Below are 17,308 nucleotides of genomic sequence, written 5' to 3'. Positions count from 1 at the left end.
CCCCTGAATGCCTTGCTTAGACTGGCCCTTCACATGCTTCTATTTATGCTTCATTTTCAGTATATGGTACCCCAGTGCCACTGTGGAAAAACACTCTATTAAACTTTTTTTTTTCACCTCACCCTCTCTGTCCACTTTTAATTTGGTTTCATTTGATTTTTGCAGCTCCCTGTTTCAAAGTTTTTGTTGGGATTCAGATTTTGAAAGACAAAATTATCAAAGGCCTGTTTATTTTAAACAAGCATGTACCTCCTTTGAATGTTACTCAATAGGAATTGATAATAGTACCAGACCTAGCAGATAAGTTTAGGCATTTCAGGCAACCCCCCTTTTTAAACAAGTATGTGGATAAAATGCATGTGCAGAGCCACCACATCAAATTATTTGGTCATTTACTGCTCAACTGGATTCCCATTTTTCATATCTGTCATGGTCTACACATTCTCCATTTGCTTATTTTTTTTTCTCTTACCAACCTTTTCTCCCCTTATTTGGAGCCTGCACTGAATTTTGCATAGTTTTGCCTTTTCCCTGGACACCGTCTTTCCTTCAGAGCCTGGCTTTTTAAATGAACTGAACCAGATCCGTTTACGGCTAGCCACAGATAGTGTCTCAGTTGAAGAGGCCAGAGGCAGACATAAAGACCAGTGCTGCTTCTGACAGCCGTCACCAGTTCATGCCCCATTATTTCTGATCTATTTTGTTGTTATGGACACAATCATGACCCCACTTAGCAGCTGTATATCCTCCTCCGAAAAATGATAAGGTTCCTCTAGCATTTTGCAGTAGTTTTATGCACTTCTTTGTGATGGAATGAATGCATTTTAGCCACCAGAGAACCTTGATTATAGCTGTTCTGCTGCTCCTTCTACAAGACATCGGTCGATCTGTATGCAATGCATCATTTCTTTATCCCTGATTTTGCACTTGGAGTCTGTTCTGTTCATTTCTCCGCAGACTATTCTAACAATACAGCTCAGTTCGTTTGCCACAAGGCACATGTGTTTGTGTGCGTCCAGGCAGACGGCAGAAAATGACTCCAGATCTTTATCTTTCCGTATTTAAGTCTAGAGTGTTCTGATTAAACACAACTACAGAACAATTTGCCTGTTGTAGGCCTGTGATTGAACCACTGATTTTCAGTGCTGCATAAAGGTTTTTTACTATGGTAACACTAAGTACAATATTATTAACATCTCATAGCATTGTTTGTTTGTTTTCTTTGACTTTTTTTAAAGGAAAAAAAAATCACATAAAGTCATATAAAGTCATCTGTTATTTTTTTGCCTTCTTTTTTTGTGGGAATTAAATTGACATATTCAAACATCATATCTATGTCTGTTCCCATTTCCTTCTCACATGCAGTAATTATGAGATATCAGCTTTGCCTTTAACACCATCTGATCTCCCACATGTGTTTAGAGTACAATAACAGCTCCTGCAGTTGCAACCAGATGTTTGTTTTTGTGATAGCCGGCATCATACCTGCTCTAAAAACCTTTGTTTCCATGAGCCGTGTTACAAAGCAAAAATCCTCCGTCGATGGCACGCATTTACAATTTATCAAATAAATGGAATGCCTTCATGTGGCCTGAGCCTGCCTCTCAGGCATAGCAGGGTAGTTTTCCACTGGAATAACAGCCACTGAACAAGCAGCCCATTGTAGCCACGGCCAGCACCGGGACCCCCAAGGTGCAAATTAATGATTGACCCCTGATGTAATCAGGATAAATAGCTCCCCGTAAAACAGAAAGAGATGGCCGAAGGAGTGTAGAGAAAGAACAACAGAAAGAGCCAAGGCGAGGAAGGCACTCTCGGGCATGGGTGTTTTTGAAGAAACCCACAGGGAGGTGAACCTAACATCGCTTTCTGGGTCTTTGGAGACCCAGAGCTAACACACAGCTGTTTAAAAGCAGCTCTGTCATCAGTGCCACGACTCTCTGATGTTTTATTTCTGTCTACCTTGCCATTTTCTCTATTTTCAGGTTTACCTTTCTCATTCCAGGTCTCATTTTGTTTTCTATCTTGTAAAACCGACTTTAGTCATTGCAGTTAGGAGTCATCCTTTTTTCCTATGATTGTCATCATCATTGTCTTTGTGAGTGTGTTAGCCTTAAAAGCCAAATGGCTTTAATGGATTTTCTGAGTTTTTGTCTCTTTTTGACAAAATTGCTCAGTGGGTCAAGTGCCAATGAACACTGAAGGATGGAGGAAGAAAGTGTATGTGTGTGTGTGTATGTGTGTGTGTGTGTGTGAAAGAAGTGTTTAACAGCCACTTTACCTTGTGTGGAGTGAGCAGCAGATAGAGCTTACTTATAAAACTTTAATTGATCTGTGTCAGGAGTGTAAGCTACTGTTGGCTCACATGTACAGCTGCTTAATTGCATGCCTGGTCTGCATCTCAACAAAACTGCAATCATTAAAAAAAAGTGTTATTTTCCATTTAAAATGACTGGATGACGCCAAACCAGTCATAAAAGGCTGGTTTTTATAGGTTCAGATTTACATAATAAATTTCCCAAATCTACATAACAAGCTGCAACTTTGCCATGCACATAAAAGCCTATGCCTCTGTTGTGAAGCTTTGGCATTATTGCTGTACGCACAAGCACAGAAATATTTATCTCCTTTGTCTTTGGTTTGCTCAGTTGCCCATTTGTCAGTTAATAGACTTTTGTGTTTTCATATCTGGTCAAAACAAAAAAAGCATTGTTTGTTGTTATTGAATGAACTCAGATAAAGAGAATCAGAGTTGGCGTTTTGGTTGAAAACGCCAAAGTTTGTATTTTAAATAAGGCACTTAAATTGATTTTAAATGCAGAATTTGAAAATGTCATGTTACAGCTTCACTTTAAACTTCGGCAGCAAAAATAGTTTTTGGCAGCAGGGTTGGAGAGGGAGAGAGCTTGATTGGAACCACTCATGCTGTAATTTTTGGCCTTGTTGGCCCTCTGATTGCCGGTGCCTGTCTTCAGACAGTAAAATTCTAGTGAGGTTTTAACTAACAACATCAGGATATGTTTGCAGAAGGAAAGCAAAAGATTAACAATGATGCTTTCATTCAAAGCTAAAAAGCAGATGCATCAGAATGAAGCGGAGCAGGAATCTTGTGACTTGCTGATTGTAGCTTCAACGTAGCATCTTTTTAAAACAGGACGTTTTTTTGCCTGTTCCTAATTTACAATGATTTGAGTAAAAAATACTCAGAAATACAGTTTTATTCTTAAATTTCTATACATGTCCTTCATCTTGAAAGAAATGCCGCAAGAACAAATAATACATCCAGGCAATGCTAAAGCTATGAATTGAAACAACAGCTGTAGACCAGTTTTAACAAAATTTCAATTTCAAAATAAAATCCCTGCTTTCAATAAAAGTCTGCATCCAAATTCTTGTCTTTGATACTAAAAAAATTGAATCAGTTACAATGTTTATTTTTTATTGTCAAATTGTGAAATAACTACTTTACATTAAAGTGAATGGTATGTGATATACTATTTTATAGTGAGGCACTCAGTGATCATCTGCCATGCTGACTTGCTTCAGATCACTTTTGTTTTTGAACCAGCATCCAACAAGGCCTTTGTATGTTTAATAACATGCTGTTGCTCTCCAAGTTAATACTAGTCACCTGTTTTTTGATTATCGGTATCTGTGTCTGTCCACTAAACGAATGTGAACGTCTCTTTGTCTTCTAGATGACAGTGAGCCTGTGGACAGCGTGTACGACACAGAGGCAGACCTCCCAGGCTTAGCAGCTGGCAGCAGAGGTGTCGACAGCCCAGAAGACGACGCAGAAGACGGCATCATCAACATGTCCCATTTACCGTCACCGACTCCTTCCCGCCCGAACAACAACCATCACCACCTGCTGCACCCTCATATCTACACCTCCCACCACCTGCACAACAACAGCAGCAGCAGCAATGACCAGGACTTCACCACACCCAAGGAGGGCTCACCGTATGAGGCACCTGTCTACATTCCTGATGACATTCCTATTCCCAATGAACTGGAGCTTCGGGAATCCTCTGTGCCCGGAGCAGGCCTTGGCGTATGGGCCAAAACTCGCATTTGTGCTGGGGAAAGGTTTGGTCTGAACGGCACGAAGCACCGCGAAGCCTCAGGCAAAGACGACTCCTTTGGATGGGAGGTATGAGCCGATTCTGAATTTTACATCACTTTGATAGTTTGCCAGTTTAACGAGCTTGCATCCATTACACATATCAGAGTAAAGGACAAAACACAGTAGTTTTTGATACTTTGACCAAAAAAAGGTATTATTTTTTATATTTACGCATCATTTTTGATGCCCACAAACAGACATGTGCATGGATATTTTAAATACATGTGTGGTTTGTATTCATGCATGTGTATCATGCACATAAGTATGTCCATGTAGAGACAGAATATATCCATCCAGAGCAGCAAAGCAATGTCATATGGAAAAATTTGGCTCATTAGTGGAGGTATCAGCTTTTCTGGGAGTGGGTCTGAAGCGAGCGCACTCATTTGGACACGCCATCTGATATGGAAATGGAAGAAGCGTGCTCCAGTGCGGAGGCAGAATATTGAACTATTCATTTTCATTTCAACATGACATTAAAGGATATTGAAGTTGCTTCAGTAAGCTCATTAGGAGCAAAACGAGAACTCCTGGTCTCTGTCTCTACTTATTTGAGGCCTAATAAGAAATGAACTTTACTGGCCTGCTTTTCATTTCACTGCTTTTCCATCCACATAGTCTCATATTGCATTTATATGCCATAAGGAGAAAAGATTCTGACAAGTTAATGAGTGTAACTGTCATCTCGGACATGCCAACATAATCTTGAATCTTGAAATGTAAAAATTTAACAAAAATGGTTAAAAAATGATAAAAATTCGAGGCAAATTTTATTTAAATATGGGAAAGAATGTAATACATTCTAAACATTTTTAATAAAATATGAAAAAATTACTCCACAGAACTTTAAATTTAGTCCGCACATCTGTAAAGCACACCAAGCGGTATTTCCAGTTGATCATATTTGTATTTTGTTTTAAAAACCTGTTCCTAAAACAATGTTTATGATTCTTTCATTTAAAGGATTTAAGACACATCCCAAAAGGGATTTCACAGTAGATCCAGTGAAAAGATTACTTTTTTTCTTTAAAACATTGTTTTCCTTCCACCAGCTGTAGCAGCCTGCAGGCGATTAAGCAAACAGGCACTTGCTGTGTGGCAAAGGGCCAATTTGAACATTTGTTTTTAGCTTTGCATTATGGGTGTTCTTTTGGGGTGCACTTTTCTTGGGCTGCACTTTCCTCCCAGGTCTCATGCTTTGTTTCAGTATCCCTAATCCTTCCCTTTCCTCCACAGACCTCTAAGTAATGCTTATTTAACAGCTCTGACTTGAGAAAAAGAAGCCACCAAGGACTCTACAGAAGCTCATTTGCAATTATAGTCTTTTAATAACATTATAGATGGTAAACTCATGTATTTGCCTTAAATATATAACTTGTCCTGTTTCTAATTACCTTGTTTTATTTTTGTGTCATAGTCAAGCTAAGCTCATGTATTTTGCAGATTGCTAAAATGTAATAATTAATTTGAACTTTAGTTTGTCTTTTCCCTCAACGCCTCACGTTGTTCTTTTTTAATTTTTTTATAAGCTTTTTTGTCCTGTCTGGTTTGGGGCTGGAAGCCCTTAGAGGTTCTCTCCTGCCAGACTCTTATCACATAGTCATAATAGCTAGCATGTAGATAGTCATCATCAGACTCCCTTAGGAGTCCCACACACCCCATTTCTTACCCTCTTTTGCCATCAGCTCTTCCACTCATCTGCTACTTATGGTCAAAGAAAAATAGACTGGCGATTGAGCATCAGACTAAGTAAGGAAAGATTAAAAAGTTAGAATGCAACAAGTATTAAGGAGGAAAATAGGAAGTAAAAAGTATGGTCCTTACAAAAGAAACGCCACAGAGAAGTTTAATTGGGTTAGTAGAACTTTTTCAGCTCTTGCCAAAACATAGGGATGTAATATGAGAAACATTGTGAAAGGTCATTTAAAATCTCAAGTGAGAATATGATCAAACCAATGGCCTCATACTTAGCACATTAGTTCTCCTGAGAAAAATGAGTAGAATATACTGACAATATCATAGTTTTCAAGAAATAGTCCCAATTATGATATGCTAGTTGATTTGGTAAGTTTTTGCTCACAGCAATGTTAGTTTAAGATAAAAAATATTGACATGAAATTTTTAGGAAAAAAACAAAAAAAACACCTTATTTACCCGCTGTCTCAAATTTGATCCACATATTTTTAACATGGTATAACTGTTTTATATAAAAAATATATATATATATATATAAAAACACATTTTGCATTGTCTCAGTCTAGCAAGAAGTTCTAGTGGAATGATGATGAACTACAGGGAAGAAAACATCGACCAAGTGATATTTAATGGGTTTTTCAGGAAAGTTTGGATCATGATAATGAGATAGAGGTCTCAGAGATACGTGTATCAGATATGATGTAAATGGTTATATAGGGTTTATAACCTTTTTATTCAAACAAATTGGATACTTCTGATTATGCATGTGCTTTTATTTATTAATACCTGTTTTAGCCCTGAGCTCTGTAAAATGAGAAAAAAATGGGATTGTAATATTGATTTATGATGTAAGCCATTTATTATACCTTAACAGTCACATGTTGGATGTTTTAGTGCGTTGTGGATGTCAGGGTGGAACTGCAGCTCAGTGAGGAGAGACGGTGAAGAATAGAAAAGAGTGTTTAAAGAGTACAAGTGAGAAAAAAGAAGGAGAACTGTAGGGAGGAAGCCAACTATTGTCTGTCCTCAGGCTTTGGGATCTGGAAGAGGTGTTAACTCAGGCTCATTTTGGCAAGATGGACAGCTCAATCTTAGAGCTGCTTTGCTGCAGGCCATGGCCATTCTCTTATGTCTCAGACGTCCTCTCTGGGCCAGCATTGAGTCATCCATTTAAAAATCATTATGCACCCCCTTTAGCACAACATGATAGAACGCCAGGGCCCCCGGTCTACCATGTGTGAGTGTCTCTCTTGTTGTGTGTGGAGGACTGCTAGGCCCTCAGGACAGGAAGGTCTGAGCAAGCAGAGTCAGACGAGGCCCACAGAGACCACAGTGTAGGGATCTAACTGTCAGAGTAACTGCAGCTATTATCTGGACGGGAGATTGGCTTGACTTAGCTATTGACAGATACATGTCAACATGCAGTGGCTGGAGGTGATGTGCATCTACCTGATTGGCACCGGATGGGCTCATTGGCTACATTTACATGAACAGCAGGAATTGTGCTTTGAGACCAACACCTTAAAAACTGTCATGTTAATGAAAAGTCCCGATTATCTTAAGTTCACCAAATTCATAGTAGAGGAAACAGAAAGGTATGTGAAAAATGTTTGTTAGTTACTTTTTTCATTTGATTAAACAAATGAAAAAAATAACTTAGTTGCCCTTTTTTATGATTTTCACAGCAACATGCAACATAGATCCACATTTGTTATTTTTTAATGATTTATTTAAATAGGAATTGAAGATGTAAATGAAATGTCTAGCATCTCAGATAAATTAAGTAGTTCCAATGTGTGGATGTCTCCAGTTTTTCACTACTTAACCCTTGTGCTATCTTAGATGACCCCACCCTTACACTGATGTGTTCTCCCTACCATGACAAAGGTGGATAAAGGTGGACAGATTTCATGTAATCCGTGGACACCAGTGGAGATCACAACTTATTGAAGAAAAAAGGTTCAGCGCACTGTCTAGTGGGTCTAGATGACCCAACTCCCAATGTTAAAGTGCCTAGGATAGCACAAGGATTTAATAAAAGTATTAAAGATTTTGCCATAGCAGGAAACCTTCTCATGACTTTAAAAAGGCTTGATTCACTCAAAAATAGGAAACATTACATCAAACAAAAGTCCAAACAGTAGAGACAAAAAAAAAGCTCATATATTGAAAATAAATCATGATACTCGTCTTTGCCTTTAGTATTTGGCACCTCCCAGCCATTTAAATTTTTCCCCCCATTGTTAGTACCCATTTTATCCTAGTTTGTTGGTACTTATTCAGAAAAGGTTGAGGTTAAATTGAAATGCGATGTTATACTTTCCTTAAAGTACAGTACTGTTGCAACCAGCAAGTATAAGCCACCATTGGCGCAAATGTATACCTTGTTCCCACAATTCCCTCAGCCTTGCACCTGTATGGGGGTTGACCTGTATGGGCACTGCAAGCTCTTGGGTTGTCAAGGCCCTTAAAGGTGTACAGGTGTGTCTTGCAGTTACCTTAAGGCTCCCGCAGCCACCTTAAGGAACATCATGAAAATAGAATAAACAATTGCAATGCATGTGTAAGTGTATTGTGAAGCATTTTTAAGAATAGTGTAGCCTGCAGTTTGGCGCCCTCACGCAACACTTCAGTCATTAGTGAGGTTAGGGGTGTTCAGGTGATACTTCAGTGCCCATAAGATGCCCACACAAATTATACACTGTCTAATTTCTTACCTCCAGGCTTCGTGAAAAGGACGCACAGTGAGCGTCTTTCACTTGAACAGCACTAACAGGCTCATTCACACTGTGCACAGGGTTCAGGGGGGGTTAAGAAAAAAAAATCCTCACATCCTGAGCCTTTGTCTCATCTACTTCCCCTTTATTTACCCTTACATGTTGTTGAAGTGTTCATCACAACCTGACGGCCGTAGACAGAAATGTGCATGAACATTTATGCCCAAAGGGCTCACCTAGATGTCTACAAACTTAACATTTTGTGTGGGTCCCCTGCACGGCTCGTACAGATTTGCCCATTTTTCAACCGCAGACAGCCCTAATTCACCCGTAAGAGCAATAGTGTCTAAGGCGTTTATCTTCTGATAAACAGCTTCCTTTCTAAAATCTCCTATACTTTTTTAAGAGAGGTTTGATTCAACACCTGCAACCTCCTGGTTCTTTTCTTTCATCCTTGTTGTGACAAAAAGCCACAGAGTGAGCAGAAGGTGGACCATCTTCTTAATGTACTGTGTTTTTGTGTTCCATATAAAGAGCATTCCAATGGTTTGTGTCACAGTGTTAGAATGATCTCACCCGCATTTAGGGGGCTCTGGCTTGATCAAGAACAACAATGTGAACTGAATCAATCTAAAGTAGCTCTACATCTTCATAGTGGAAAAGCATCTGATGGATATCATCGTAAACAAGTAAAAAGCTAAAGCAACTGATAGAAAACAAGAAAGCAAATACAATGATGGGTGGAATAGTTTTCCCAACTCTGATTTAGACATTCAAAGAAACACCCATCAGTCATAACTAGAGAAAGGAGGAGTCACTATCAGAAGACAGGTCCTTAAATAGCCCAGTCCCCGATATATGATAAGATAGATAGAAAAAGTGCATCTTGACCCTTTGCACAGGAAAAATATCTTCATGGTATTGTTGTTGTTGTTTTTTAATTAACTTCAATTTGATTAAGAGATTTGCATACATGTCAGACTCAGTCATACCATTGCCCTCAAAAGAATGAGTACAACAAAGTTCATGTTTGGCCCACAGCTACATTTCTCTCTTCGCAGCATGGACCTGACAATGCCTTTGTTGCCAGGTAAACTTTTTGCTCTCTATCCTGCTGTTTTTATCTGTTTACTTTTTGTGGAGTGATTTTCCATATCAGTATCATTCATCCAGCGATGTGTGGAAAGAGGCGAAAAGAATGCTCGCTCTTCTGTTTGGCCATTTATTGACTTAGTGATAGGTTGAGACGTCTGGCGGGCACTCTCATGTCGCCAAGCCTCTCCGTGACGAATACCCATCCAGCCACGGCATGATGTATCTCCTTCACCCTCCGTCAGGCACTAAATCTTCGACCTGACATCTCACTTTTTATGCTGATGCTATGCTTCTTTTGTTCTCATCTTAATCACTGAGTTTAAGTTTTTCAAATTTTTCAAAGAGAAGTCCTGGCACACCCTGACACTTATCTGTCCGGACCCACCTCTTGTGTCCAAAAGTGTTTGCTTGCCTTTTGTATTTTGCCTGGAGAGGGCGGTTGCCCAAGTTCGTATTCTGTAAGATATTCTTACAGGCCATTCAAGGTACAGCTCACAACCTGTCTGATCTGTTTGTCTTTCACAAAAAAGGTGTTCTTTATCTTGATGTTTGACCCTTAAGGTGGCTGGCACTGAACTGATAGGACAAGAATGTCTGGGGACTGTCAGAAGACAGTGGTCACATCCAGAGAGGAAATAGTGAGGGAGAACTGGTGGTTTTGAAACTGCAACTGGCTTGGTTGTTTCCGGATGTGTTTTTGAGCTGTGTTGTTAGTTTGAAAACGGCTTCTATGTAAGCCCTTTTTTTTATTCATCCTAAAAAATACATTTGAAAGTTTTAAACCTGTATCATCTACAGTTTAATAAAATATTATTGTGATAGGGTTGGGCCTAAATTGAAAAGATAATCCTCCCTAACCCTCTAAAATTTAGCTTGCAAATTGGACATCGACTTCATAAGAAAATGTAAGTATTTTACCAAAATAAAATACTTAAAGTTCCAGTCCAAACATATTTTGATCTTTTATAAAACATTCCTAGTGTTCTTTTCTTCTTCTTTTGTTTTTTTAATTATAATGATGAAGTTTTTAGCCAAAATCAAATAACCTGTGTCGTTTTCTAGGACATAGTTTCTGCAGAGCGGCAGGAGTTCATTACATATTTGCCTCTGAGTTATGGGCGGGACTAATGGCGTGGAGTAAACCCACTCCCTTCCCATCCTCCCTTTGTTTACAGTCTCTCCTGCTCGCTTACCAGCCAACTCACCCCCAGCCTAACATTATTGGTGTGACAAAAATGGCGAACAATATTGTAGCTATCAAGCTGTTCTGATACATCTAAAAGCAGCCTCTGGTCTGCCACCGTAGTTTCTACCTCAAACCTACAAGCTTTTTCTGATGGCGTTTTTGCATCTTCTCCTGAATCGCAACCATTTGAATAAATAATTACTTAGAAATGCAATTTTAAAAATAGTTTTCTTTATAAATGTCCACCATTATCAGAAGAAAGCCACAAGAACATGTTAAAAATATCCAAAACATAGTTGTGGTTTTTAGGTGTTTTAACATTTATAAAAACACAAACAACCCAATTTTTATCAGAGTAGGTTTGAAGTATGTAAAGAACCACACATAAATTATTTGATAAATTTAAAGTGCAAAATGTTTAATTCTGCAATTAAATGTACTGCAAATAACACAATGCTGCATAAGAAATCCTTTGCTAACATATGGAGTTACTTTGGGACATATGCATATAGTCCCACATTGTAATGAAAGGCATATCAGACCTGTGGTTTCTAATAAAAGTATTGACCAACAGTGTGCGGTTTTCTGTCATCATTATGTGACTTTGACAGAAACCCCAAGTTTACACACAGAGCAAAAACACCAGAGAGAGTGTGTAACACCACAAGTCTTGCGTCTTGCTGCTGTAATATCTTCCTTTCACGTTCATTTTATGTAGGTTTTAAACATGCCATTAGCCAATTTAATCCAATTTTCCCAGCTTTCGGAGCACTCCGCTTGAACAGATTCCATTTAATATTAAACATATGGTCGCTGTTGCCCCTGGAAACACTGCTGCAGCGCTGAGCGTTTTTATTAACCTGTAAAAGACAAGCCTCCTGTGTTCAGTGCAAACCATTGTCAATTATCTCCAATGAACATTGTAATTGATAACGAGGAAGTAGGGCAGCAAATTAAATGTCAAGTTTGATTAGAAGCCTGATGCCTTATCATTTGTTCATAACTCGTTACCAACATCTGTTAATTAGTCAGTAAATTAATCTGTAGGGCTCAGATGAAAGATGCACAGGCGTCCAAGGAATTACATTGGGCAAAGTCATCTGTCTTTGAAGGGAGTGGAACTCAACAAATATTGTCGCTGGGATTTGGGCTGTTATTACTTGGTCACTGGTTTCAGACCTCAGCCCCTTTGCCCAAGTATTCTCAATGAAAGCTCTTGTTTGCTCGACACCCTCACCCCACCCAACCCCACAATCTCCTCACGCATCTCCACCACAACGCCATCCCTTATTTCATGAGGTTTCCCTTTTGCAGACATGCTTTAAACATTAATTTAAAAAGCCTCACATTGGTCCATCAGTCCTCTGTGGTGGAGTGCAGGTAACTCCTGTCCAATCTTTTTTTACCATTCCCCTTCAGTGTGTATCTAGTGAAACCACCATCGCTCATCATGATCCTGATGAATAGTCTCATCAGTTAGTGCCTCGAGGCATGAGCAGACAATGACACTGCTTTTTGCTGCAGTGGAAGATGATGACATTTGTCAAATGATGTTTATGCTGGTTCTCAGTTTTATGCTGTTATAAAGAAATTCCCCCATTTTGGGATGTCTGTCAGCAACGACATGCAAATGCTTATAAGGGTTCTCTTTCTTTCATTTCCTCTCACTACCCTCTCTTTTTCACCTTAAACCTCAATCCCCACTGCTGCTTAACATTTCTTTGAATAAAGCAGGAGGTAGTGACCTAATAATCAGGTTCCCGTGGTTGTTGTGATTGCCATTTTTCATAATCAGATACAGATTGTGGCCCTAAAGCCTCAACTGTAGAAATACTTATTCCTCTTTGCTGTTCCTATACATTTGAGCAGACTTTACATAAATGTGCGCTGGAGAAAAATGAGGTATACCGCTGTTCCTTTTAATTACTTTTTATTAGGTGCAACACACACAGTGTGTTTCTTTGCCACAGTCCGCTAGGAAAGATATGGAAGGTTCTTTGTAATCTTATTGTTATTTCCAGGCGAAGGACTTTTATTGACCAGTTTTGGGAGTCCATTTTTAAGAGGTCCAAGGATGTGTTTGTGTTTCAATTTAGGAATTACTTTTAGCTTAAACAAAAGCGGGGCTATTCAGTGGAACCTCAACGTTTGTATCTACATCCACATGAACCTACAAAGACACAGGCAGCCCAGGGAAAAGACATCCTCCTGTGTTTTTCTTTCCCCCACTCAGTCATTTAGAATAACAAGGTAGAGTGAGAAGCCAAGCAGGATGACGACATAAGATCTAAAAACAGTGTTGAATTGTTGAAGTGTAAAACACGTCGAGACGTCTTTACTTTGGAAAGTCTCTGGAACCGCTCGGGTGATTTTCTCTCATTTTCTCCATGACTGTCAGTGCGAGCATGATCTGGCGTCTTGTCTGTGTGAGACAACAAGAAGGTTTTCACAGACTCAAGATTTGTGGATGTGAGTCAGTGTGTGCGTTTTTACACACTAAGCTTGTGTACCCAGACACATCCACATTTTGTTATTAATCATTTTCAGTATCGTTCCACCCTCAGTGTAATCCTAAATCTGGTTTTTCCGATGAATAGAAAGTTTCGCAGTTTGGTGTGAAAGCCATGTCACAGAGCCACTACGTACATTTTGCACATATTGCATGGACAAGATATAAAAAGAAACCTTTATTTCACCAGGCAAAACATTAAGAACAATTTCTTATTTACAATATTGGCCTGAAAAATTGCACGGATGAAAATTGGTCATACGTGAAAAAAGTGAGAAAATTGGGGTCTTTACTAGAAATTGTCACAGATGTATCACGAATGAACCATGTTAAACCATTGAAAAAGTAGGAAATAAACCATGCAAAGAACACATAATTTAACGTAGTACATGAATCGTGGGCAATTGTTGCACTGTTTATGTATAATTCATTATGGATTCATACGCCAGTTACGTAATTTGAATGCAATATGTGCGTCATATACCCGATATAAAAGTTCTACATCTGTGATAAAAGTGTGAAAAGTCCATTAGAAATTTGTGAAACATTCTTGGAAAGTCACAAATTTGCACATGTATATTACAAAAATCACGCACACTTGCCTATGATTTACGTACTAATTATAAACCACTTAAAATACCCAAAAACTGTGTAATTCTCAATTGACCAAAAATTTTGAACAGCTCAAAACCGAATTCACATAAAGACCGAAACATCTGCACACTGACGATGGACGAACCCAAGAAACCCTTATGAAGTACATACATCACACATGTATTAAGACAGACCAACATTTCATTAATGAAATCTAACTGCTTCTTCCCTTTTTCAAAATAATACATAATGATAAGTCTTGTGTATCCTAACATAAATTCATTACTGTGCATGTTAATCTTTGTGTTTTTTTCATTTTGACAATACTGACAGAGATTAAATAGTTACAAAGTTTCAAAAGACTTGAACAAAAAACAAAGGAAACTTAGTTCAATAGAACATCAAGTAAAAAAAAGATGAAGAGCCTAGCTTGATCTGTGCAAATCTTCTTAATGGTCAGAGTGTTGCACTGCAAGCTGTTTAGTCGATCTATGCTCAATGAATGTCATATGATTGTGCTCTGTGCCACTCTTCTCTGAAAGAAAGTGAGCTGATGTCGCTGCAACTGGTACACAATGCTACACAGCATGCCACCTCGTGAAGAGAAGAAAGTCAGAGATAAAAATATCAGGACATGAACTGCTATCATTCAGTGTGATCCTTGAGCCATGTGAAACAGAAGTTTTACCAAATAAATAGCTAAAAATGATTAGCAATATTAGGACCAAATTATTTTTATTTTTATTAAGTAGTAAATAATTTTCTCATTGTTTTCATTTACTTTTTCACAATACAGCACTTATTCCTAACTTAATCTCAAGCAATAACAGATTTTCATTTTCAGTATTGTAATCTGAAGTTATGTGCATTGTTTGCTTTAATATTGAGGAACTTCATTGTTTCTGGTGACAAAAGCTGCCCCCCTCTGCTGGTCTAGAGCTCACAATGCTCCAAAGTGCTCTTAACCATGTGCAGTGATGTTGTTTCCTTGAGCAGAGAAAGAGAGACAAACATTCTTCTGTAGAAAAAACATACAAGTATAGTGTGTAAGAGCTCACAAGCCAACTGACAAAGCACTCACAGTTTTTCACTCCAAAGCATGGTGCCAACCAATCCACTCAAACGGAACAGGTCAGCACTTCTGCAAACCCTTCTCCTTATTCCGCTCCTATTGAGTAGGTGTGCAGAGAAGAGACTCCATCTTTTACATTTTGCAACATTTTTGAGGGGTTTTCTTTGAATTGCTATCAATTTCTGTTGTTCAATGACAATTTCAAACATTTAGATATCTAAAGCCTTAGTCACATGCACCAGTACGGGTCAACCTTTGTACGTTTGATGCAGGTTTAAAAAAAAAAAGGCATTTTATGAGGTGCACACGCATGTCTTGCAGTTTCCTAGAGGCTTGAGCATCCATCTCATGAAAATAGAGTTGTCTTGTGTGTTGTACGTGTATTGTGAAATATTTGTAAGCATAATGTAAGTTACGCGCACTTATAAAATTCATGGGATGCTGTCAGACAGCGCCCTTTATCCAGCACTCTAGACCAGGGGTCGGCAGCTGGCTCTTTCCTCCCTGTGCTGCAACTCTCTGTGTTTTTGTAAAATAACTTGCCGACCCCTGCTTTAGACGTTGGTAAGGTGCACATACTAGCTCCTCATTTGACCGCGCGCAATGCTGCATCAGGTGTGGATGTGATACGCAAGTGCTTGTAAGATGCCAGTGGAATGATCGCACAAATTATGCACTTATTGTCTTAGTTCTTCATTTCTAACTGCCAGGATTCATGCAAAAGATGTACAACAAGCGCACTTTTATCACTTAAACAGTGAATCCTGCTCATTGTGCGGAATTCAGGGAGGTTGAAAAAAAGAAAAATGCGTACAACACGCCTGCGTCTCACCTACTTCACCCTTGTTTACTACCTCTACATGTTGCTTAAGTGTTAACTACAACCGGAAGCCTGCACCATCCCTGTGTAGTAAGAAATGTGCATGAACATTTTCCCCTTATGGGCTCACCAAGCGGTCTTTAAGCTTAACAGTTTGTACAAGCCACCTGCGTGCCCTGCAAAGATTTGTCCAATTTTCACCCGCAGACAGCCTATATCCACCCAGGGTAGTTGTGACTAAGGCTCAAGCAAAATCTCAGAAGTGATAGTGATAAGGAAAAGATATTGAATTTTATATCTTTCATTGGAACCATTGAGAAACCAGTGTTTGATGACACAAATCCTTTAATGTGTCATGTCTGTAAAAGATGTTAAAATGAGACAAATGACTGACAGTTGGTCTTTTTCCCAAAGATTTAGCATTCCAGCATTCAATGTCTCATTCAAATAGAATGAGACTATTTATAAAGCTATGGTTCGCAGCTAAGGTTGTCTCAAGGCACTATGCAGTATCTGAGACTATTAATTATCTTTAAATCTAAACAAAATAAATTGGTGAGCAGATAAATTCAGATCAATTTAATAAAAACAAAAACATAAATTATGGGTGAAGTGCTTTTCTTTTTTACATTCTGGGGATTTTAAGAATAGACTGATGATGACTGTTGGCAATCATGGGATGAAGTTGACCCTGCAGAATACAGCTTGGGACTTTTTAAAAGAGGGACTTGTTGCATACTAAACCTTAAAACATAAAACATAATTGTTGTCATTACTATGACATATTTTCTTTTTCATTTTCTTTTTCAACTGCCATAGTAGCCCATGTTCCAAAGCTCTGTATTCTGTTTACCTACAATGGCCCTAAAACGCTACTGCACTTTTACCTTTTAGCTGAAAGCAATCTCTTTTCAGACACCGATGTACTGTCAAGTGTTGATCTTCTTTCAGAGCTTTCATCTGCTTTTAGGACCAAATTCACAACATAAGCTTTAATTAAACCCAGATCAAACACTCAAATCTTTTCTTTTGTGAGTCATTGATTTTTCTCACCCCTCTCTCAACCCTATTCGACCTCTCACTCTATTCCTCTTTTCCTTCCTTTCTTTTTGCTTCATCCTCCTCTTTTTTATGCCTCCTGGCTCTTGGTTCTTCTAGTTCAGCCTTATCAGTGAAGTAATTTAGCTGCCACAGCTTGGGTTTCTGTTGCGCGGCGAGTGGCCTCATTGTCCAGCCCTGCTGTTGCTGAGATAAATCCCCAGATTGAACAAAGTCCGCGGTGACCTTTACAAACTCCCAAATCTCGCTGTGCACACCCCTCCAACCGAGAGTCCCTCTGCCTCAAGCTCTTTTCTTTGGATGGCAAAGCTTGGGGCCCATCAATTTGGAGGAGGAGGGCAAATGAGTGTGTGGGTGCAGGTGGATGTGTGTGAAAAAAAAGAGAGTGTGTGGGGTCAGGGTGCATTGAGTGAGCGTGAGATGGACAAGAGAGAG

General features: G+C 39.0%; 1 protein-coding gene across 9 annotated transcripts in view; it reads left to right on the top strand.

The window, feature by feature from the left end:
* The window catches only part of prdm16 (PR/SET domain 16), a 168,463-nt gene that overhangs the window by 53,397 nt on the left and 97,758 nt on the right, over nucleotides 1–17,308 (top strand). For all 9 annotated transcript variants that reach the window (XM_023956491.1, XM_023956490.1, XM_023956499.1 and 6 more), the window contains exon 2: nucleotides 3,699–4,153. In XM_023956491.1, the coding sequence (XP_023812259.1) occupies nucleotides 3,699–4,153 (455 nt within the window). The remainder of the gene's footprint in view (nucleotides 1–3,698; nucleotides 4,154–17,308) is intronic.

Source organism: Oryzias latipes, chromosome 7 (assembly GCF_002234675.1).
Source record: "Oryzias latipes chromosome 7, ASM223467v1".
Lineage (NCBI taxonomy): Eukaryota > Metazoa > Chordata > Actinopteri > Beloniformes > Adrianichthyidae > Oryzias > Oryzias latipes.
This window is presented reverse-complemented; position numbering and strand designations above follow the sequence as displayed.